Raw genomic sequence first — 24,540 nt, forward strand, 5'->3', positions numbered from 1 at the left:
GGTTTCTAGTCTTATGGTAATGACTGGTTATCTACATTTGTAAACTGCTTCCAATGGATGAAACACTAATTAGGTAGTTGTTGTATAACAAGTTTACCATGATTTTTAATGGGTTTTTTTCTTATTGTTGTCTGCCCAGGTAATTCATAAAAAATATTTAATGGAAATGTAAACGTGTTATACCTCATCAGTCAATCTAATTGTTATTTTAAATGACTTACTACAGATGAGCACCCGTGGTTCTCAATATAATTCCTAGTAGATGGGCCTGATTTATAGTTGTATACTAATGCATCTACAGCTGCTTTCCCATAGGCAGATACTGTGCGAAAATATGCTATTGTCTCAGCCGACAGGATTTGTATTGAGACACTCACCGGTGGATTTGCTAATATAATCGATTTCTGAATGGCCGCATGTACTGAGACACCGGAACCATCTTTAATGAGTAAGATTGCTGATGAAGGCATTGGCACACCCCGAAAACAGCTGTAAGACACCTGCGATTTTTCCGCCATTCCCTTTTACCTTCCAAAATGGTCCCTTCCAGATAATCACTTTGTAAATGAATCCTCATTGTAAGCAACTATGGTAAAGTACTTTGATGCGTGCAAGGCGCAACTAAGATGCATGCGCAGTTGGCCGATAATTGCTCAATTGAAAAAACATTGCCATAGCGTACAACGATGAATCAGGCCCAGTTATCCTATTATGATGGATACAATTAATCCTAAATGATTGGTTCCAGAATAATTAAGGAGTATACAGTGAAACTGTGCACATAAAGTACAATGATATCTAAACAGAAATGTGCTCTTCATGGCTGCCTATCTCTGTGGTTCTCATAGTATCATTATAATTTATAATACAGAAAATTTGTTACAAGAAATTAGATTTGGATGCACCGCTTTAATACAAAAGAAGGCTATGGAGATAATTCATATAATTATGATATTTTATTTGGGTCCCAAAATAAAACATAACATGACTTATGAATTATGTATACTTCTATAAGGAAATGCTAAAATTGTCTTTAATAATAAAAAACTAGGCCCCAGTATAGGTAGAGTATATTACTTCACCTATAAATGGAATGCAGAGATATATTGCTATACAAACTATTCCTGTGTTTCGGTACAGAGGATTCTTCATTATTATAAGCCAGTAGTTTGTCAGCGAATCTATACAAAAGCCTACTATTAAAGACTCACGGTAAAAATTACTGAAGGATATACTGTACAAGCATTTTTTAATGTACATTTATTTATTGTGTTATTAATTTATTTTCTTAAAATATTAGTTATTACAAATTCCATTTTAAAAGAAAGTTTGGTTAAAAAGAACTTTTTTGCAAACAGTTTCAGCACAGTTTTCGAGATCCGATTTAGTAGCAATGAAAAATGTACAGAAAAGTTTCTAATATTTTGGTACCATTCTGAAGAGCTTTGTATGAAACAACAACACGTACCTACAAATCACTCCCTTATGATGCTATAATAACATGCTGCAATGTACCTGAAAGTGAGATGAAGTTCGCTCCATTTATTATAACAGCAATATATTTCTGAAAACATATCTTTTTCCCCTGGAAATGGTTCAGATTTTCGTGATAATGGATGTGTTATGGGCCTGTGTGTAGTGATTCAGAACTGCCAGTGAAGTGTATTCTAAATGAATTATAGAAACAGAAAAAAAATATTGCATTGGTCCATTTTAATAATAGAGACTTACAACTATACCATTACCCAATGACACTTTTCACTTTTTTGCAATTTTTCTGTGGACAGTGAAACATTTGCGTTTATGACCATAAATTGTTAAAAAATGACAATTTCATCATAGTGACTGACAACGTACTCACTTTATTCTGGGAAATGACATTAAAGCAAAAGCGTCACAACCCAGACTAATATATTGTTCACTTCTGAGAATCAAGAGCAGTTTTCAAGGTATACAGTATAAAGTACTTATGCTTTGGTTGCATGTGATAATGTACACATATTAATGATGTGAGTGGATGGTAAAGGTGTTCCGCCCATATCATCTTATTAGGTAAAGCAAGATAATTCAATATCCTCTAATTCTTTAAAATATATATATATATATATATATATATACACACACACATACATATATATACAGGGTGAACCAAAAGTATGTAGACAGTAGATGCAATAGGGTTTGTGAGAGGTAGACTTCAAAGCTTCAAAATAAATCGACTTCAAAGTCAATTGTGATGGACAGCAGTTTAAGCACCTGCGCTGATAAAATTTTTAGTGCTTTTGTATTGTAATAGTAAATATAATTGTATATGTAATCTCAAAATAATGTTATCATTTACTGTCCACCTCCTTTTGGATCAAGATCACCCTGTATATATATATATATATATATAAATATATATATATATTTTCAAATTGGATGGTTGTTTGTGAACACAATGGATAAAAGTTACACCTTTAGTAAATGACCTCTTAAGAAAGCCGTTATCATCACAGATTGCTGCTATGGTAAAATAGAATGCATGTCCTACAATTTATAAAATCTTCGCTTTCTTGTATAAATATGTAATTCTCCAGAATTTTAATAGTGCAGATTTGAAAGGCTTGTGTAATCCTATAGAGTGCCATTGGGACCTGTAACACATTGTTCTGTTGTGCATGTGAAGGCTCAATGGCACTAAAGGGTTTAGTTACCTGCCATCTGATACAATTTTACAAGTGCTGTAGCCAGGGGAACCTTTGCTATAATAATTAAGTTATCATAATAATGCATTCAGTACATTCATGTGATGGGAGTTATCAAGCTACTTGCTAGATGCAATCCTCTGAGATACATAATGAAAACACAGATTTCACTTTAAACAAGAGATGTGCGGTGGGCACTTTTCGTGTTTTGAGTTTTGGTTTTGGATCTAGATCCCCGATCGTGTTTTGGATCTGGGTTGGTTTTGCCAAAACCACCCTTTCGGGTTTTGGTTTTGAAGCTGGATGATTTTTAAAAAAAAAAATACAAACAGCTAAAATCACAGAATTTGGGGGTAGTTTTGATCCTACAGTATTATTAACCTCAATAACATTCATTTCCACTCATTACCAGTCTATTCTGAACAGGTTGCAAAAGGTTGCACCGAGGTCGTTGGATGACTGAGCTAAGCGACACAAGTGGGCGGCACAAACACCTGGCAAATCCAGGAGTGGCACTGCAGTGGCAGACAGATGTCAGTTTTGAAAACTAGGCCCCAAACAGCACATAATGCAAAGAAAAAAAGAGGTGCAAGATGGATTTGTCTTTGGGCCCTCCCACCCACCCTTATGTTGTATAAACAGGACATGTACACTTTAACAACCCAATCATTTCAGAGACAGGGTCTGCCCCACGATTGTGGCAAAAATTACTAGTTTGTTTGGGCCCCCACCAAAAAAAAAAAAGCAATTAATCCACCCACCAAAAAAGAAACAATTAATCTCTCCTTGCACAAGCTGGCTCTACAGAGACAAAATGTCATCCTCATCCTCCGATTCCTCACCCCTTTCAGTGTGTACATCCCCCTCCTCACAGAGTATTAATTTATCCCCACTGGAAACCACCATCACAGGTCCATGTGTACTTTGTGGAGGCAATTGCAGGTAAAGGTCTTTCTGGAGGAATTTATCATTCATTTTGATGAACATCATCTTCTCTACATTTTGTGGAAGTAACCTCGTACGCCAATCGCTGACAAGGTTACCGGCTGCACTAAATATTCTTTCGGAGTACACACTGGAGGGGGTCAACTGAGGTAAAATAACCCAGTTTGTGCAAGGGCCTACAAATTGCCTCTTTATCCTGCCAGTATACATACACTGTCTGACATGCCTACTTGGATGTTGTCACTGATATAATCCTCCACCATTCTTTCAATGGTGACAGCATCATATGCAGTGACAGTAGACATGTCAGTAATCATTGGCAGGTCCTTCAGTCTGGACCAGATGGCAACACTTGCACCTGACTGCCCTGCATCACCGCCAGTGGATGGGCCACAAAATGTTATCCTTTTCCTCGCAGCCACAGTTGCGGGAGAAAGTGAAAGATGGAGCTGTTGATGGGTCACGTTCCGCTTAAGTTGACAATTTTCTCACCAGCATGTCTTTGCACCTTTGCAGACTTGTGTCTGCCGGAAAGAGAGATACAACAAATGTTTTTAACCTAGGATCGCGCATGGTGGCAAAAATGTTGTGCTCTGATTTCAACAGATTGACCATCCTTGAATCCTGGCAAAGCAAATGAAGGACTCCATCCACAAGTCCCACATACTTAGCAGAATCACTCCGTCTTAGCTCCTCCTTCAATTTTTCCAGCTGCTTCTAAAAAAGCCTGATGAGGGCAATGACCTGACTCAAGCTGGCAGTGTCTGAACTGACTTCACGTGTGGCAAGTTCAAAGAGTTGGAGAACCTTGCACAACACAGCAGTCATTCTCCACTGCGCTTGAGTCAGGTGCATTCCCCCTCCTTTGCCAATATCATAGGTGGATGTATACGCTTGAATGGCTTTTTGCTGCTACTCCATTCTCTGAAGCATATAGAGGGTTGAATTCCACCTCATTATCACCTCTTGCTTCAGGTGATGGCAGGACAGGTTCAGGAGTGTTTGCTGGAACTCCAGTCTTCGGCACACAGTGGCTGAATGTCAAAAGTGGCCCACAATTTCAAAATATTCTGCACCACCAAATTAATTCTATATGCAAAACATGGGACGTGCTGGAATTTGCCCAGATGTAATGCACGCACAATATTGGTGGCATTGTCCGATATCACAAATACCCAGGAGAGTCTATGTGGAGTAAGCCATTGTGCAATGATGTCCCTCAGATTCTGTAAGAGGTTGTCAGTGGTGTGCCTCTTATGGAAACCGGTGATACACAGTGTAGCCTGCCTAGGAACGAGTTGGAGTTTGTGAGATGCTGCTACTGGTGCCGCTGCTGTTGTTGCTGCTGGAGGTAATAAATCTACCCAGTGGCCTGTCAGTTATGCAGTACTTAGTTTGTCCTGCTCCACTTGTCCACATGTCCATGGTTAAGTGGACAGTGGGTACAACCGCATTTTTCAGGACACTGAGGACACTTTTCTTAATGTCCATGTACAGTCCGGGAATCGCTTTCCTATTGAAGTAGAATCTAGATGGGATTTGGTACCAAGGACACAGTATGTCCATCAACTGCCTAAATCCCACTGCACTTATGGCAGATACCGGACACATGTCTAACACCAGCATAGTTGTTATGGCCTCAGTAATCCACTTTGCAATAAGGTGACTGCTTTCATATTTCATCTTCCTCACAAAGGACTGTTGGACAGTCAATTGCTTAGTTGAAGTAGTACAAGTGATTTTCCAACTTCCCCTCTGGGATGACGATTGACTCCCAGCAGCAACAACAGCAGCAGCGGCAGCAGCATCAGTAGGCATACCACTGAAGGAACCTTCGGAGGAATTTCGGTTAGGAGATAACTCGTCAGTCATGTCAGTGACATGGCCTGCAGGAATACTTCCATTCCTGACTGAGGAGGAAATTGACATTGAGGGAGTTGGTGGTTTGGCTTGCAGGAGCTTGGGTACAAGTGAAAGAAGAGATTTAGGTATCAGTGGACTGCATAAGCTCTTACCCAAAGTTTCTGAATTTGACAATGACTTCTGATGAATGCGCAGCAGGTGACGTATAAGGGAGGATGTTCCTAGGTGGTTAACGTCCTTACCCCTACTTACACCAGAAAAAACAACCCTGATCCAGGCGCTAATTTGTTAATTGTATTATTTACTCTTAATTTAAGATTTATAAATTTAGAGCTGCAATCTTTGTCCAGCTGTACCTGTGTACGTACAGCTAAAACTTGATCAAAACACTGGTCAAGAAGCTACACAAGAAAAAAGAAAAATGACTGATTGCGCTATTTCTCCAGGTGCGTATATGAATAAAAACACGTTTTTCACTTCTCTGGTGTTTATTTTAGTACAAACGTTATATCTCATACAACAATATAATAAAAAAATGTAAGTATGCATACTCATTAGGGGCACATTCTAAAAAATTATTTTATAATAATAAAAATGATGATATTTCTCTGTTTTAGACATCCAGTGCTCAAATCTATCAGAGACAATTTAATAGTTACACTCCTGGATTAAAATGCAACATGATTTAAGTATCCACAACGTTTAAACGGTGATTTTCCAAGGTGAAAACTCAGTTCTCTGTTTAAAGACACAGTTTCCACAACATTGAATACTGCTTATCTTCGTTGTATTAGAAATCAGTCTTTAGCATAGGACCACAGTTCTCATTCATAAAATTGCAAAGTCCATAGACTGACAGTTTCTAAATTGAGCCGCTTACCACCGTGTCCGTGGATGCAGACGTGATGGGGAGATCCTCGCCGTGCACAGCGATGCTGGTTTGCTTTCCTTCTCCCCGTCCGTCCTCCGTGGTGGTAGCAGTGCTGGATGGTTTCTAACCCTCAACGTGAGTGGGGCCGCTTGTATGTGGACAATTTTCAGAATAGACTCTCCACCTTGCTAGCCGCGTCTCCTTTGATTGCAGTTCAGCTGGAGCGGCAGGTGTGTAGGAGGTCTCGTTGGTTGTCCTTAGCTCCCAATCCGGCAGGGTTGATCCCAAACAATGTCGCTGATCACTTGGCAGGGTGAGAGGCAATTCCCTAACGCGTTTCGCACACACAGGTGCTTCCTCAAAGAGTGCATCCACGGACACGGTGGTAAGCGGCTCAATTTAGAAACTGTCAGTCTATGGACTTTGCAATTTTATGAATGAGAACTGTGGTCCTATGCTAAAGACTGAGCCCTACTTACACCAGTCATGAACATAGGCCAAGGCCTTAACCTTTCTTTGCCACTTTGTGGCGTGAATGGTATATTGGCAATTTAGCATTTCTCGTCAGATAATTTCTTTTTTTTCTGATTATTATTTTTTGTGTTTGGATTTTACATGCCCTCTATGACATTGGGCCTTAGCAGACGATGTTGATGGAATTGCATCATCAATGTCCTGACTGGTGGCAGCAGCAGCCTCAGCACAAATGCTAGGAACAGGAAGTGGTTCCTGATCTTCCACTATTTTTTCTCCAAAATGTAATTCTGTATTTCACAGGACAGCACCTCTTTATTATTACAGCACACAGAACAGTGCCCCTTTATTTTCACAGCACCCCTGTATTCGTACAGCATACAGGACAAGTGTAATGTTATTTGACCAGCAGCACCCTATATTTTACAGCATACTGGAGCAGTGTGCTTGTAATTTTTAAAAACTGCACCCCTGAATTTTTACAACATAGAGGGCTAGTGTAATACTACTTGAACAGCAGCACCCCTATATTTTTCATCATACAGGAGCAGTGTGCTTTAATTTTTAACAACTGCACCAATTAATTTTTCCAAATACAGGGCCATTGTAATGTTAATCAAACAGCAGCACCCCTATATTTTACAGCATACAGGAGCAGTGTGATTTTAGTTTTTAACAACTGCACCCAATAATTTTTACAACATACAGGGTCAGCAGCACTCCCATATTTTACAGCAAACAGGAGCAGTGTGATTTTAATTTTTAACAGCGGCACCACTGAATTTTTACAACATACAGGGCCAGCAGCACCCCCATATTTTACAGCATACTGGAGCAGTGTGATTTTAATTTTTAACAATGGCACCACTGAATTTTTACAACATACAGGGTCAGCAGCACCCCTATATTTTACAGCATACAGGAGCAGTGTGATTTTAATTTTTAACAACTGCACCCCTGAATTTTTACAGCATACAGGGCCAGTGTAATGTTATTTGAACAGCAACTCCCCTATATTTTACAGCATACAGGAGCAGTGTGCTTTTAATTTTTAGCAACTGCACCACTGAATTTTTACAATACACAGGGCCAACAGCACCCTCATATTTTACAGCATACAGGATCAGTGTGATTTTAATTTTTAACAACTGCACCCCTTAATTTTTACAACATACAGGGCTAAGAGCACCCCTTTATTTTACAGCATACAGGAGCAGTGTGTTTTTAATTTTTATCAACTGCAGCCCTGAATTTTTACAACATACAGGGCCAGTGTAATGTTATTTTACAGCATACAGGAGCAGTGTGCTTTTAATTTTTAACAACTGCACCCAAGAATTTTTACAACATACAGGGCCAGCAGCACCCCTATATTTTACAGCATACATGAGCAGTGTGATTTTAATTTTTAACAACTGCACCCAAGAATTTTTACAACATACAAGGCCAGCAGCACCCCTATATTTTACAGCATACAGGAGCAGTGTGCTTTTAATTTTTAACTGCACCCCTGAATTTTTACAACCTACAGGGCCAGTGTAATGTTATTTGAACAGCAGCACCCCTATATTTTACAGCATACAGGAGCAGTGTGCTTTTAATTTTTAACAACTGCACCCAATAATTTTTGCAACATACATGGCCAGCCGCACCCCTATATTTTACAGCATACAGGAGGACAGTGCCCCTGCACCCTGTACAACACTATGACAGCCAAGACAACAACACCCATGTACAGCTGCAGCACCCGGCCATAACAGCACATGAAACACCAGTGACAGCCAGGACAACACCCCTAACACAGCACAGGTACACCACAGTGACTGCAGTAACACCCCTACAGAGCACACACTAACCCCACCTGACGACACCACCCACAGAGATAGAGGTCTGTCTCCCTCACTCTCCAAGTCTGAAGTCAAAATGGCGGCGACGAGCGGCTGTTTATATGGAATCCAATTCCCATGAGAATCCGAGAGAAGGATGATGACGTTTTGCCTCATTCTGGTTTCCGAGTCTGGCAGGAAGTCCTGAGTTGGACTCGGATCCAGGCTCGGTGCATGAAGTTCGGAAGGTTTGGTTCTCAGGGAACCGAATCCGCTCATCCCTATTTTAAACTAACCATTCATATAAAGTTAAACAACATCATTTCTTCATTATATTGCATATGCTATAACAGCTACCACACTATAATATTGTTAATCATTAATGTTGATATAGCCATAGATGTGTGATTGAAAATAATGTAAGGAAGTTAGTTAAAATAATGTATTTTACATTCATTTAATTTATTTTTACTAATTCACCTTCTCTTATCCTCTCACTAATCCACTCCATATCTCTCCCAGACAAATCCTTAAGATGACCATACAAATTGCGACATCATAGGTGGTCTCAAGCAACTGGCCCAATATCACTGCATGGAACAAGCACAGTTTAGTATAACAGGTTGATCAACAGCGATTGATCATTATTTAGTATGTTGATAAATGTTGATAAATGTTTTAAGAGAATGATTATTTTTATCTTGTGTGTGCATTATATTCCTTTCCCCAGTTACACCAGAAGAGGTCCAGTTGATCAGCCCATGCACAGAATGGTTTTTTTATCCAATATTTCCACTTACCTTAAATGTGTTGCCATTTTGGACATTGATCCTATCTGTTAAACAGCAGGATCGGCCCAGGTGTGAGTAGAACACAAGAATTTTACCTTCTTTCAAGCAGTTTCATTTATAAAAATAACAAGATTGGCCAGTGATAAACATAGCCAATAAACCCAGCCATGACAGTGCATTTTATAGTTCATAATGATATGTTTTATCAGTTAAATTCATATTACACTTTAACTACTTCGGATTCTACTACATAGCCAAATGTATTTATTTATTTATGACATGCACGAAAGCAGAAATGCTTATGGCCATATGCAAGTCATTGGCATTTAATGGCATGGAAGTTCAACTCAGCAGGTTCTAACTATAATAAAATACACTCTAGCTATTCACAATACTACTAACTGTCCATGTAATTACCAGATTTAAAGTTAGGTTAACATCTAAACAGCCTGGGCCTTGATGTGGGGGGGGGGGGGGGGGGGTTGCATAAGGAGTTTTTCTGCCATCTGTAGACCCATGTCTAAAACAGAGATGTGTGGTTCAGTTCTCTAGAAATCCAAACCCACCCCCATTTTAAGGAGCCGAACCAGAACCCTTTACTCATCTCCCGCAAGAAGATCCATTTCGAACACAGTCCGATTCGGCTATTCCTATTGTTCAGAATTTGCATTTCCAATCCAAATTCCAGGTTTTGATTTACCAAAATTACATGATTTTAGCTGTTTTTATCCATTTTCAAGAAATCCAAAACCAAAGATTTGGATTTTATATCCAAATTCTAAACCAAAACACATGAAAGTAGTTTTGCAAAACCAAAACACAAGACTCCATGCACATCTCTAATCTAAAATGTATATAAACATAATTTAACAATTATCTAACAATGCCCTCAGATCTCGTTTGTCATAACTTTGTGCAGCAGTGCTCCTCACAGTGTATAGGATGATGTCTGATGATCATGTCTGCAGTTATGACCAATAAGCACCACTAGATACATACATTTTCCTTTCTAGTTTTCTGAACTTTCTGCATTCCGGGAGTCTAATATTAATTTTATTAGTCCAGACAGATTTTAAAGAGTTAACATTGCATGGAATCACAGGAACCAATATAAATGCAGTGTCAAGTTTGGAAGTATACAAACTAAATAGTGATAAAGTAATGATGATATTCCTCAGACCTTGAACTGACACAATGTACACATGCTTACAGTTTGAGATATCATGCTGCAATTCAAGAGATTAATCTGATGAAACCTACAAGGTCATAACTTGTCAAGTGAGATGCTAGAACAACCGTTTAAAAAAACAAAAAGCACTTGTTATCATTGTTTCAGAGCCTGTAGTTCAACTCTTAGTGCTGTAATGGAGCATTTGATTGTCTTACCTGAAAATGTCAGTGGCCACCTAGTGGCAGAAGTGAAACATTCCTTAGATAAACAATAACATTTGCTTTCAATTTATTCAATATATGATTTATACTTTAGTGTGCTCAGTCCCATTATATCTGGTCTGGTTTAGCTGGGACATATATGTACTTTTTTGGATGCCCTGTAGAAAGATCATGTGAAAAGACAAAATTCTGTATTACATACTGTATGTTTTGCAAACATGCCAAATTGCAGTTCACAATTTGCTGTCTTTCCACGTTCACAATAAAAATTAAAGCATTTATTCATTTATTTAGTTATTGTAGTATTGTTTGTATATTAGTTAACTGTTTAGTTCTGTATATTCCATCATCTGACATATACTATATCTGCCAACCATATGACTTTTTCACATACTCCATGGGTCAAACATAGTTTGAATCTAATTATTTTCTCTTTGGTTATATCAACAGTAAAGTCTCACATCATTGCATAGTTTCATCTCTGACTCTTGTCCTAACTTATATTTTATTATTTCATAACATATATTATACGTAGCTCACAAAAAATAAAAAAAAAATAAAAATAACTGTTTCTGCTTTAACATTTGACAACAATAAAATCAATTACTTCCAATAAGTGTCTATTTCTTTAGTGACATTAGCAGCTACTGCCAAATAATACATATCTCAGCAAAAGTTAAAATACACATAATTCTCATAGATGTTAATTACAGGATAAAGAACATTATAGTTAGACAGACATTCAGATAGAAAGACATAGAGTGAGAGAGAGAGAGAGAGAGAGAGAGAGAGAGAGAGAGAGAACGAGAGCATAACATTATATCACTGCATGAAAAAGTGTATTGTGGAACAAACAGTTAACTTCAGTTATTGCTAAAAAAAATGACCAAATTATAATTTTTGCAGTGTGCAAAGTATTACAATAAAATAGCTTGAGCATTTGACAATTTTTATACCTGATTTGCAAATCTGATGTGCACTATTTTAAATTAACCTAAATAAACCTGCTAATCTATTATATAAATCAGGACTGCCAAACACCTTTTCTAATGGTGGATATAGCACTATAAATCTGTAAGTGAACATGCCTGAATATTGTCATATGCCCAGTTGGTTGCGCCTCACATATGTTGACACTGACAAAACCATAACATATATTAAAATCAGCAGAATTGTATTAAAAATAAAAAAGACAAATACAAATGAGTATATCATTTACATTTGCTCTACAGGATCCCAGCTCTACATAGGTCTCATCATATCATACTAAAGAAATAAACAATATATAATTGCGCTGTGTATTATATGTCTGTAATACACTACTTCTGACTAAAGCCATGTGCTTGTGATGGTATACATAAATGCATAGGATGGACCTTCTAAATTTTAATACGAATAATGGACCAGATAAAACTTTTAAGTAGATCCACAGTAAAGTGTATTAGAAAAAATATGATGATGATGATGATTGTTATTATTATTATTATTATTAATATTATTATTATTTCTCATATACCTGCCCAGGCTACAACTATACAATATTATCAATACAATACACAGGCAAATACATCTGCATATGTGATCTCAGGTGAGTTATTATGATGTGTTAATACTTATAACTGCACATGACTAAACTATTATTTATTTATTTATTTATTTATTACCAGTTACTTATATAGTGCACACACATTCCGCAGTGCTTTACAGAGAATGTTTGCCCATTCACATCAGTCCCTGCCCCAGTGGAGCTTACAACCTATATTCCCTACCACATGTACACACACATTCATGCTAGGGTTAATTTTTTTGGCCATGCCTTTCATTGCCCAAGGTGACATCACTGATTGCACTGAATGAAAGTATTTACATGTTTTCAGATTTTTCTGTAGATAATGCACACAGTAGAAAACATCAGAAACACTGATATATAACCAATCACAACTTTGGAATGGGACTGTGTAATAATTTGAATGGTGTTAGGTTAATACTACAGAAAAACGTTACACTGAGACCACAGCTATTCTCAGTGTATCTCCCTTCCCTCAGCTGACAATCTGACCTCTTTAGCAGCACAGACACCTGCAGAGTTACTGTCTGCTGTATGGTTTTCCTAGATGCAAAGAGCATTATATAGACATTAAGGTGTGAAATCATGCTATGGAATATACTGCCATTTTAAAACAACTCTTAAACGCCTTATATTATCCACAGAAGGCGATACAGTAAGAACATATATACTTTGTAATCGGCACTGAACAATTTGTGGGGGTGTTTTCCTTTAAAAATCACAATGTCATCATTGGGCACTTGTTAACACGATTGTCAGTGAAAGTATACATCAATAAATCTGATTTTATTATAAAATAACACAAACTGTAAAAGCAAATGTCAAAGGGACGAAACCCGTGGCTCTACGTCATTTGTGGAACTGTAAGTCGCAGCATGTCGTGGGCTTTTAGTTATCCAGCAGCTGACGAACTATAGACTGGAGACTACTCTAGAACGACGTCAGAAAATCAATGTAATATAACCTCAGACCAATAACGGTCACAAATTGCGGCACATTCAAACCAGAATACTGCGTTCAGACATGTCTCCTTAGTGGCCTGGTCATGGTAATTGATTGCTAATTACATCATTCTATCAGAAAAAGGTCAGGCCCTTGGTCCTGTATGACTGATTTAGGCGACCCTAGTGTTGACGTGAACATGTGTACATGCTTTTGTCCATGACATGAACAGCACGTCCTTAATTATAATGAGGTGTTGCAGTTTTAATGTCATGTTTTTATAGGGCCTGAAATTCTGCCCTTGACCGCACCAGCACCAGATATACCCGTGTTGTCCCATTCTGTCATCAGCAGCTATTCATGAAAGTCATTGCTATCACAGAATATGCCGCAGTACACAGATTACACACACACACACACACACACACACACACACACACACACACACACACACACTCACTGCAGACTTTTTGTGGCGCCATAGAAATTAAAAATAAAAATAATAATTGTATACACACACACTCACACACTCACTCCCACAGCCATACACATATACACTCAGAAAAAAACAAACCTTTTTATTCTTGAACATTCCAAGCTTAAAAATACTAACTTTCCACAATCGATAGTATTAACTGTTGCTAACATTGTATTTGCTTCCATCTTAATGGTTTGGAGTAAAACCAGCAATTTAATTATATTAAATTATAAGCTTTCGCATTAATATTTTGATAGATATATAGATAGAGAGAGAGAGAGAGAGAGAGAGAGAGAGAGAGAGAGAGAGAGAGAGAGAGAGAGAGATCCATCCTTTAACAGTGTAGCCTCTGTGATAAATTGTCCAGTATCTATATGGTTAATATATAACGGGATGCCTCTAATAATCTGACAATTAAGATCTCTATTTCTCAGGAGAGGTCAGTAGGTGTATAAATATTTATCTAGCCCTTGCATTCAGTGACTGCAGCGGCTATGACGCACGTATTAGGGACCCCCATTGCAGAGCCCCACAGTCCTGAAAGATTTGGCTATGGGTTTTTGCTGCCAAATTCCTACAATCGAATGTCACTCAAAACCCCTTTCCCCCATACAAAGTGTATCTTGTTACAAGATAATTAAATCTGTACTTTGCACATTGAACACTTGCTCTCAATGTGACTTTGTATATTTACAAAATAAATATAATCATCCAAATAAACAAGTCTTAAAATTCGGGACAAGGGGATTGCCAGATATGAACCTGCCTCTCTGTACCGCATGTTATACCTACTAATAATGAGGACAATTTATGTCGTTTTTATTTTATTTTTTTAGAAACATAAAACACTTTTTTTATTTTCAGCTAATAGATCAAAATTAATCATAGAAAAAAAGAATTGTAATATTATTTACAAATGTTAAATTCAACGTATATAGTGAAACTATATAAGATTCTTATGGAAGAGTCCTGTAGGTAATATCTATATATCTAACGCTCTCTCTCTCTCTCTCTCTCTCTCTCTCTCTCTCTCTCTGGGTGTGGGTGTGTGTACAGTGTATATATAGTGTATATGTGTAGGTGTATATATATATATTTAGATATATTTAGATATATAACATCTAAGATAGATAGATAGATAGATAGATAGATAGATAGATAGATAGATAGATAGATAGAAACATGCACTCGGATACCTTTAAATGAAGATACAATGTAATGAGCGATGAATGATAAATCTTGAGTATAAGTGTGGCCCCCTTGCATACACAGCGAGCTACAGACAGACTCAGACTCCCGAAGACCTGTAGCTACTGACTGACTGGGGATTACTTACCAGACCTATCGCGGTGCAGAGGCAGAGACAGGGAGACATAGATCGGCTCGCAGGCTGGGTCTCTGGAGAAGTTCGAGTGTGAAGGAAACAGAGAGTCCTTATCCTTCTCTCTCTCACTCTCTCTCTCTCTACCTTGTACATACAGTACCAGCTCCACACCACCGAATATAAGCACTTTCCATACCCCACTCCCCAGCTCTGGACTAACAATCATCTGGGACAGCTGCTCTAGGACAAAGCCTGCCTGCAACTCCTAGTGCCCCACTACTTCTGTGCTACTTATCTACAGTAGCTAGGCTTGTTATACCCCACTAGCATTACCCTGGCTGGAGAGCACTCGCTTGATTGCATGTTAATGTTTCTAAATACTCTACGACAACTTCAAGAAAATAGGGGATTTTTATTGCCCAAATCACGTAGATATTTGAAGTCTTCTGAAATTAACTTCTCCATTGTCTTTTATTTAGTTCAGTATTTGTTTTATTATTTGTGACTAGCACAATAATTACACATGAATTATTCGATGTAATAATTTCCACTAAATATGGGCACTTTATTGAAAAGAATATGTGATAAAAGCAAGTTATGGTAATTTTTCACCTTATAAATGAAGTATTCTTACACGTGCATGGGTTTCCTATGAGAGCTTTATGTGCACTGTGTAAATTATAGGGTATATATATATAACATAAAACAAAGTATCAAATCCTGGATTGCGCCCTGTTATAAAGCCTGCCACTGTTTCCGATGGGAAGAAAGTTTGCAAATAATCACTTTGCTTTTTCCATTATCGGCGATAAAGTGCAGAATGCTGCCCAGTGTCATAGGTCAGATATAACTGCATTTGTGGGTTAACGTCAAACGCGGCCATCGCATAACTGTATACACTGGTGCCTACTAATTACTAAAGCTGCTGATGATACGAATTCTCTAAGTCCTTCAGCACAAACCAAGTAAATATCAACAAGCTTATCATAAAAAAATTGCAGCGAGTGTTCTGCTGATATCACTCACAAAATAGTATAGGCAAAATAATGACTGCATTATAAATTATTATTATTATTATAATAATAATAATAATAATAATAATAATTATTATTATTATTATTATTATTATTATTATTATTATTATTATTATAATATATGAAAAGCTGGTTGGGCAATATATTAGCTGTTTTCTTATACTCTCTTATAGAACGGTTTCAGTTGAGCAAATAGTTATCTATACTTATATTCTTTTTAATTGCATACTTGTATACTTGCATACTTGTATAAATTTGTACTCTTGCAGTATTATATATTTGTTCTTGGGAGAAACAACGAGATTAGGAATCCAACAAATAATTTGAAGTATTAAGAAACCTGGTGACGTTGTAATTTTACATTTCACCTATATAAATTCAAATCTCAGTTAATATTAGGAAATTAATATGATTTTTTGAAAAAAAAAAGTATCGCTAACCACAATAAGAGTACAAAACGTGGTATGGACTCACACTGGAAATCATGACATCATTAATAAATCAGATTATAATTATAGAAATGGTCCATCTCGAACTACTACTAGTATGTGAGATATGTAGATACCAACAAATATCACCGTGGGATTGCAGTTCACCCCTTTTTCACGGGTACATTGTAGGCTCAGGCAGATTTTGAGGATGGCGAGGAGAGTCATACATATTCATAAACACGTGGAGTTAGGGTACCAGATGTCCTCCAGGCGCATGAGCAATATCAATACGAGCTCAGCTGATAGATTTTAGTGAGTATGGCCTCTGCGTGGGGTAAATCAGTGAAACTGGACTGTCCATGGAACTAGAATATGTATTACTGCTTAGCTCAATCAATGTGCATGCATGCAAGCGTGGAATCTATCTATCTATCTATCTATCTATCTATCTATCTATCTATCTATCTATCTATCTATAATCTATCTATCTATCCAACTACATTATGCCTAATTAAGGGGAGTGTGTGTGTGTGTGTGTGTGTGTGTGTGTGTGTGTGTGTGTGTGTGTGTGTGTGTGTGTGTGTGTGTGAGAGAGAGAGAGAGAGAGAGAGAGAGGAGTGTGTTATTGTATTGCAAATGATCTATCTATGTAACATGGAATAATTTGTGGGTGTATTTTTCTAACATGGTGTAAGAGGCAACATCAAATGTGCATAGGTACAGAATAGGATTACAGTAAATACCCCTGTTGTTAGTAGAAAACTAGATACACTGTGCGATGTGATTACGTTCTTTTCTAATAGTATTATTATCGTGCATATACTTTACTTATTTTGCATTAATTGATAGCAAATTGTACTCATACTACAGACAACATTGAGAAAGACACTGGGCAGAACATAAACAATTATGCCCGGTTCCATGGCAGCTTCTGACATAGGGTATACTGACACACAGAGTTACAGTATTCCTGCTCCAAATGTTCTTGATCATTTCTGGAAAATAGCCATACTGAGGCTTTACAACACCCGTACACACACACACACACACACACACACACACACACACACACACACACACACACACACACACACACACACACACACACACACACACTATTAATATAGTACACTGAGTAGTGTATTAAATTACATGCAATTTGCTAATCTAGTGTTCTAATTTATTACTGGGGTTTTATGATATGAACTGTATAACTGTCGTATGTAGATATGTATTTATGTAGGTAGGTATGGTAGGTATTGTTATTAAAATATACTTTTTGTATTCTACGTATACAGAAAGCACAATATAAAATAGCTATTTTTATCTAGTGGAGATATCAGCTAAAAAAAAATGCATAGAACAAGGGGAAAACACAGTAAGCACAACAACTACAAGCATTGAACCAAACCATTTGCTGCACAATCTTCGGTTCCTGCTAAATAGAGTTGAACAACATATTTCACTGATAACATTCATGTATTTCAAAACCTAATAGCCCATGAAGTAAAGTATGAAATATACATCTCAAGAAGCAGACATTAAAGGTAGGAACAAAGTAATAGACTACATTTAAGTTAAAAAGGCCATTTCGGCTAACCTCCATCATTAATATTGGTCTGAGACATATACAGTATTTTGCAGACAACATAAAATGGTAATGTTTCTAGTTAATTAGATCACGGGATGACTGATAATTCTCGTCCACAATGTAACAGACAATCCTGAGGTGGAAATGTACCAAGAAGATGTTACCTCACTGGGCTGCTGTGTTTGTCTGATTATCTATCTATCTATCTATCTATCTATCTATCTATCTATCTATCTATCTATCTATCTATCTATCTCCATCGGTACGCAGTTGTGCTAGTTTGTGAATTATAAATTCAATTTAATGTCAGTCCCAATAAATAACTCATAATTTAAAATAAATGCATTATTATTCTATTTATCACAAAAACAGCATAATGTTTGCATTAAACCCAATTAAGGTGTGTGTGTGTGTGTGTGTGTGTGTGTGTGTGTGTGTGTGTGTGTGTGTGTGTGTGTGTGTGTGTGTGTGTACATGAGAGCGTCTGTTGCTGTATTAAATATTAAGAAAATTGTTCTATACTTGAAAAAAATATTTTGCCTCTACTAAGGCTACGATGAACTAGTGTATAGTGAATTGCCCTTGCACTGCCAGCGGATTGTTTCTAAAGTTTTGTTTTCTAAATGCAAGGTGGCGCTCTTCTCCTCTCTGGCAATTATCCCATGCATGCATCCCCTGCTACATACATCTCTATACAAGGAAAAAAAAAACTGGGAGGGTAGCATTATGGAATTTGCGCTGGAATGTCAATAATTCTCCTTTGCAAATATCAGACAACCTCACAATCTTTACATTATTAAATAATTCAAAATTAGAAGGGGGAGAAACGGTCATACAAATAATATACAGTAGGTCTGCCAGTGTGTGAGCAGTATGGCTATGTTATCATAGACTAGACAGAGACAATAGACAGTACTCCTCAGCAAGCCTAGCTAAGTTAAAGGGTAGGTTATAGCCTCCAAATCTATCAAACTAAACTGCAACAAAGACAATCTGATTTCAAGAAAAGGCGTCCTGCAGCACTCATTAAGCACAAGTCATTTACATTTTTTATATCGCTACTACATTTACAAATGCACTGTATCAACGCCAGTCAATGGAACGAGTTCTTTAAATAAATTAGGAATAACATAAAAGACATAGATAATCAACTTACATAGAATTATTGTGCCTTGATTTATTTTTCTGAGCAGACAGTTAATAAGCAAAAGAAACCATGTAATGATAACTTCAACCTAAGTAATTGATTTAGATAAAAATCACCACTTAGGGCATGTTCCCACACAAAATATAATGTATCCGGACCGTTGCAGTATTATGTCTGCAGCCCTATCCGAAGAATACATGCGGGAAAATATGGGGATTTAGGAGAAACTGGCTAATTATGTGATATAAAATAATGATACATATCTTTTTTTTTTGTATGCAGCATAACTATTACTGTTGTTGATGTATACTTCATAAAGCTATGTCTAGTTTGGCAGATTAATGCGTTCTTGGTCCCTGGGGCATTTCCTGCGATTTTATTATTAAATATTGATATACTAGGGCCACTTTTGAAAAAGCACTTGGACCGATTTTGTATTTAAGAAATATATTATAAATACTTTTCATCGACAATATAAACATTAGAATGGGTCCTTCAGATATTTTGGAGTATCTCTACATAAACGAAATAAAATACTAGTATAGTGCTTTCATTCTAATTATCCGTGTGTATGTTGTTGTTGTTGTTGTTGTTGTTGTTGATGTTGATGGTGGCGGTGGTGGGGTGGGGGATGGGGGGTAACGGGGGGGGGGGGGGATATTAAATAAGAATTCCTACCACAAATGGCTGAGATTTTTATAGTCTTTAATCATGTACGAAATATTACGAAACAGCTTTTCAAACTAAAATTTGACATACGAATTATTCTATCCATAAATATTGAATAATTTGTTAACATGTATAAGCCAGCCTTTTACATGCGGATAAATATGAAAATGACGTACTATATATACATGATGATGTATTTACCTCCCCCCTCCCTCCCCCCAAAAGCAACGGACAGATATAGGTTGTTTTTTGTTTGTTGTTTTTTTTATCTTTTAATATCACTTTACATAAACAAAAATGTAACAGATTGACACGTAAATTCCACTGTACGAATTAATTGACATGACGTGTAACAACATATCACTGCACTAAAAAATCGGACTGGACTTTTTTTGGACGTAGATCTTGCACTTTATACAGAAAAGCAACACTGAAACCAGTTTATAGTCTGTTAGATGGACGCTTTAGACTGTCATAATACAATGCATTTCACATTTGGGTACACATTTACTAAGACGTTACTTGCTTTCCAAATAAAACCCAGCTTCCTTCTTCCCCCTCCTTCCCCAATCTCTTCCAACACATATATGCAGTGATCACAATTCCACAGTTCCCTTTCACTTGTCAGATAACTATTTACAAAATCAACAGTACACTTTTTTTCGAACTAATAATTCTGTATATACAAAAAGAAAAAAAAAAAGGCCGCCAGAAGAGACATGCAGATTGAGACCTCTAATTAGTGATTCATTAAACCCTACACGGTTGGCACTTAGCCTGGCAAACTCTTCTCATGCATTCTACAATCCCCTTGTATATATATAATGTTGTTGTTTTTTTCTACCAAGCCTGAAGAAATAGCAAAATAAAAAAAATAGGGTCTCATTCTTCATTGTTATTCCTGTTCCGGGTCTATTGGCAGCTTTAGGATTAGATTTGAAGTGTTCATTAATTTGGAAGTCTTTTTTTTTTTTTTTTTAAATATGTGTTTACACGTACCATTCGTTAAAGTTTGATGAGAGCGTGCTGTGACTGGACGTGTGATGTACTGCTGTGGAAGTGGGGGATAAGGAACTAGTGGTCTGGTTTTCTGAAGTAGGAGACACGATTGTTGGGGGCGTTGAAGATTCATAGCCTGAGCTGGCTGCTGGGGAAGGTTGGGACCCCTGGGAAGATGATTCGTGGACCTATAGAAGAAAGAAGAAGATGAAAAAAAAAACAGCATTTAAAAAAAAATGAATCTAGCAAGACACTACTGCAATCAGCACATCCTGATCCCTACAGATCCTTGGCTCACCATGTGCTGGGGGAAAAAAAAGTTGTCAATATTCTACTGGGATTTCTCTATATTGCATCCGAACACAACCCTTATTTATTTCAAGTATGTGACAAAAGGACACAAGAGATTGGATGCGGTGTGTAGACAGTCTCTCAGAAAGCTTTTTTTTTTTTTTTTTTTTTTTGTAGCTGGCACAGAGGGTTTCCCCCCCCCCCCTAAACAAAAAGGTTTCATCCACTGAATGCATCAGAACTGGACAGTATGTTGGAGGCTCTTAGCTATCCCCTGGCATTGTTCTCGAGTTTATATGGTGAAATAAACTAACCCCAATAAGGAACTGCATCCACTGTGGCGACATTGTGTAATGTGGAGAGTGTGTGTATGTATATATATATATATGTGTGTGTGTGTGTGTGTGTGTGTGTGTGTGTGTGTGTGTGTGTGTGTGTGTGTGTGTGTATACACACACACACACACACACACACACACACACACACACACACACACACACACACACACACACACACACACATATACGCCCGAGTACACACACTGTCCATTAAACAATCAAGCCACAGCAGGCACACGAGGTAAATTATGAGCAAATGCAGCAAATACCGAACAGTTTGCTATGTGAAGACAGCACAGGCTGCAATTCACGATGGAGTTTGATGCTGCGGACCGAATATGAACCTCGACACATCACAAAGACAATATTGAGCAAAGGAGTTTATTTACCTTCATGTGTTTTCTGAGGGAACTTGGGTGGGTGTAGGACTTGTCACACATTTTACACAGATAGGGCTTGTCTGAAGTATGAACGTGCATGTGTTTTTTACGGTCGCTGCTATTTGCAAATCGTCTGTCACAGCCTTCAAACTCACACTTGAAAGGCTTCTCACCTATTGCAAAATAAAAACAAAACGAAAATATATACGTTACAATTCAATATCCCACTTAAAATACTAAACTGTATGAATACATTCCTTTAACGTTGCAACTGGAACATTTTTAAACTGAATTGCTGCTATTATAATTTTGAAAGATATTTCAGTTTGCTGTATTTGTTCTATTTAATTTCTACATTTTCTAATAATAAATCCTGGGATGTCATAACAAAAAAAACCTATCCCATACTATGTATATGATATTTTAAAGTATAATCCCTGATATTTATTATTGTAACCAATTTTATCGGTTTTATAAACCATAGTTTATTTAATGCACTAAAATTTATTTTTAAAATGAAAGTATTTGCATAATGCATATCCCCCTATCCCACCCCCCATTCATTATTATATGAGAGCACACGTTTGTCAATTCCCAAGATTTCCCGGTCACTGTAACAACATCGCTTGATTGATGGCATGACTGTATAACTCGATTTTTTAACAAATATTTGTCAATTCCAAATGAAAATTGGATAATTGAATATTTAGCACTATTTTCCACAGTAATACAATTAAGGTTATCCACTGCTAAGACAGGTCTGACAGCTCGACAAGTTTATTTGTTCTGGCAGAAGGTATAAACAAGCCAGCAGCATTGCTGTAACGACTGTCAGGAAAATATAACATCACAAGGCTTCCCCTATTTATCAGAGCTAAATTCTAAAGGATTATATAGCACTATATCCAAATAAATATATATATATATATATATATATATATATATATATATATATATATAGTAATTTAACAGGTGATTTATTAATCTGTACGTCCTATAAAATGTAACAATAAGATAAATAATAATGAATCAAATATAATACTGGTAACAATAATAGTATTGTACAATATTTAAAATAATAATTATACCTGTGTGAGTTCTCTTGTGGATTTTAAGGTTCTCTGATCTGGCAAAGACTTTCCCACAGCCAGGGAAGGGGCAGGGGAAGGGTTTTTCACCTGTGTGGACTCTGATGTGGTTGACAAGTTTGTATTTGGCTTTGAAGGGCTTTCCCTCTCTGGCACACTCTTCCCAGAAACATATGTGGTTGGACTGCTCTGGTCCCCCGACGTGCTCCACGGTGACATGGGTGACCAGCTCGTGCATGGTGCTGAAAGTTTTGTTGCAGGACTTTTTGGGGTTGGAGAGCTGCTCGGGCTCGATCCACTTGCAGATGAGCTCCTGCTTGATGGGCTGCCGCATGTAGCGGAAGAAGGCCCCTGCCCCGTGGTGGGCAGCCATGTTCATGTTCATGGGGCCGTAGCCGTGCAGCTGGCCAGAGGCATAATGCTCGGAGCGGGGGCTGGTGACCTGGCCGTACTGCTCCGGCCGCCCGTACATGTCCCCGGAGAAACCCAGCCGCATCTGCCCGTTCACCACGTTGGGGGAGCCGTGGCCAGCGGCTTGCTCGTGCAGCCCCGGGAAGAGCAGGTGGCCGGCGGCGTCTGTGTGGCCGTGGGGCCCCGCGAACCCCCCCGCGGCGGAGGCGAAGAGGCTGTGTTGGGCGCTGGCCGCCTCCCCGAAGCCCCGGTTGCGGAAGAGAAAGTCCCGGGTGGAGTTGAAGGCGGCACTGGAGTAGGAGCTGACATGTCCAGGGTGGTGGTGGTGCCCCAGAGCCGCGGCGGCGTAGCCCGGAGCCTGCGAGGTGAACGCCGTCTGGCCCGGGGCGAGGTCGTGGCCGCTGGGGTTGATCTTGAAGGCTCCCATTCCGTCCGCGAAAGGGTTGATGCCCAAGCCCACTTCGCGCTCCGTCACGTCGCCCGTGGAGTGGTGCCTGGAGGAGCCGAAGGTGGTGACTCCTATGGCGGAGTACTGGGGTCCGGCGTCCAGCAGCATCTCGCAGCCGCCTCCTCTCCGCTCACCTCCAAAGAAACACGAAGGGCCGTCCACGCCACGGATCGCCCCTCGCAGAGTGCTGCTGCTGAGGAGAGCAATCGTGATCGCAGTTTTTCACATGGGCGATGGCGCAAAACCGCAACTTTATCAACGAGCCACGTCTAGTGACAGAGCGGAGATCCGTGCGTGGGAATGTTATCCGGGGAAATATTCTCTTACTTCTTCCCCACACTCCTCTTTTTCTTTTCTTTTTTTGTATGGGTGTGTGCGTGTGTGTGTGTGTATGTGTGTGTGTTGCAAATCATGCACAATATTGTCTTTTGCGGTTTATCTTCCTGGGGAGAAAGTTTCACCTCCTCAGCCGGGCGTTGAGCTGGAGACTGATAGCGGCAATCATTCCTGCAGATAAATGAATTGAAAGGACGACTCGGTCCCCCCTTGATGA

General features: G+C 38.3%; 1 protein-coding gene across 1 annotated transcript; it reads right to left on the reverse strand.

The window, feature by feature from the left end:
* Nucleotides 1-18,616: 18,616 nt before the first annotated feature.
* On the reverse strand, nt 18,617-24,514 carry ZIC1 (Zic family member 1). Its single transcript, XM_063915966.1, has 3 exons — nt 23,129-24,514; nt 22,050-22,213; nt 18,617-21,219 (listed from the first exon to the last, which is right to left on the reverse strand). The coding sequence occupies exons 1-3, from the start codon at nt 24,093-24,095 to the stop codon at nt 21,022-21,024; spliced, it is 1,329 nt and encodes a 442-aa protein (XP_063772036.1). The 5' UTR covers nt 24,096-24,514; the 3' UTR covers nt 18,617-21,021.
* Nucleotides 24,515-24,540: the final 26 nt, after the last annotated feature.

This window comes from Pseudophryne corroboree, chromosome 4 (genome assembly GCF_028390025.1).
Source record: "Pseudophryne corroboree isolate aPseCor3 chromosome 4, aPseCor3.hap2, whole genome shotgun sequence".
Taxonomy (NCBI): domain Eukaryota; kingdom Metazoa; phylum Chordata; class Amphibia; order Anura; family Myobatrachidae; genus Pseudophryne; species Pseudophryne corroboree.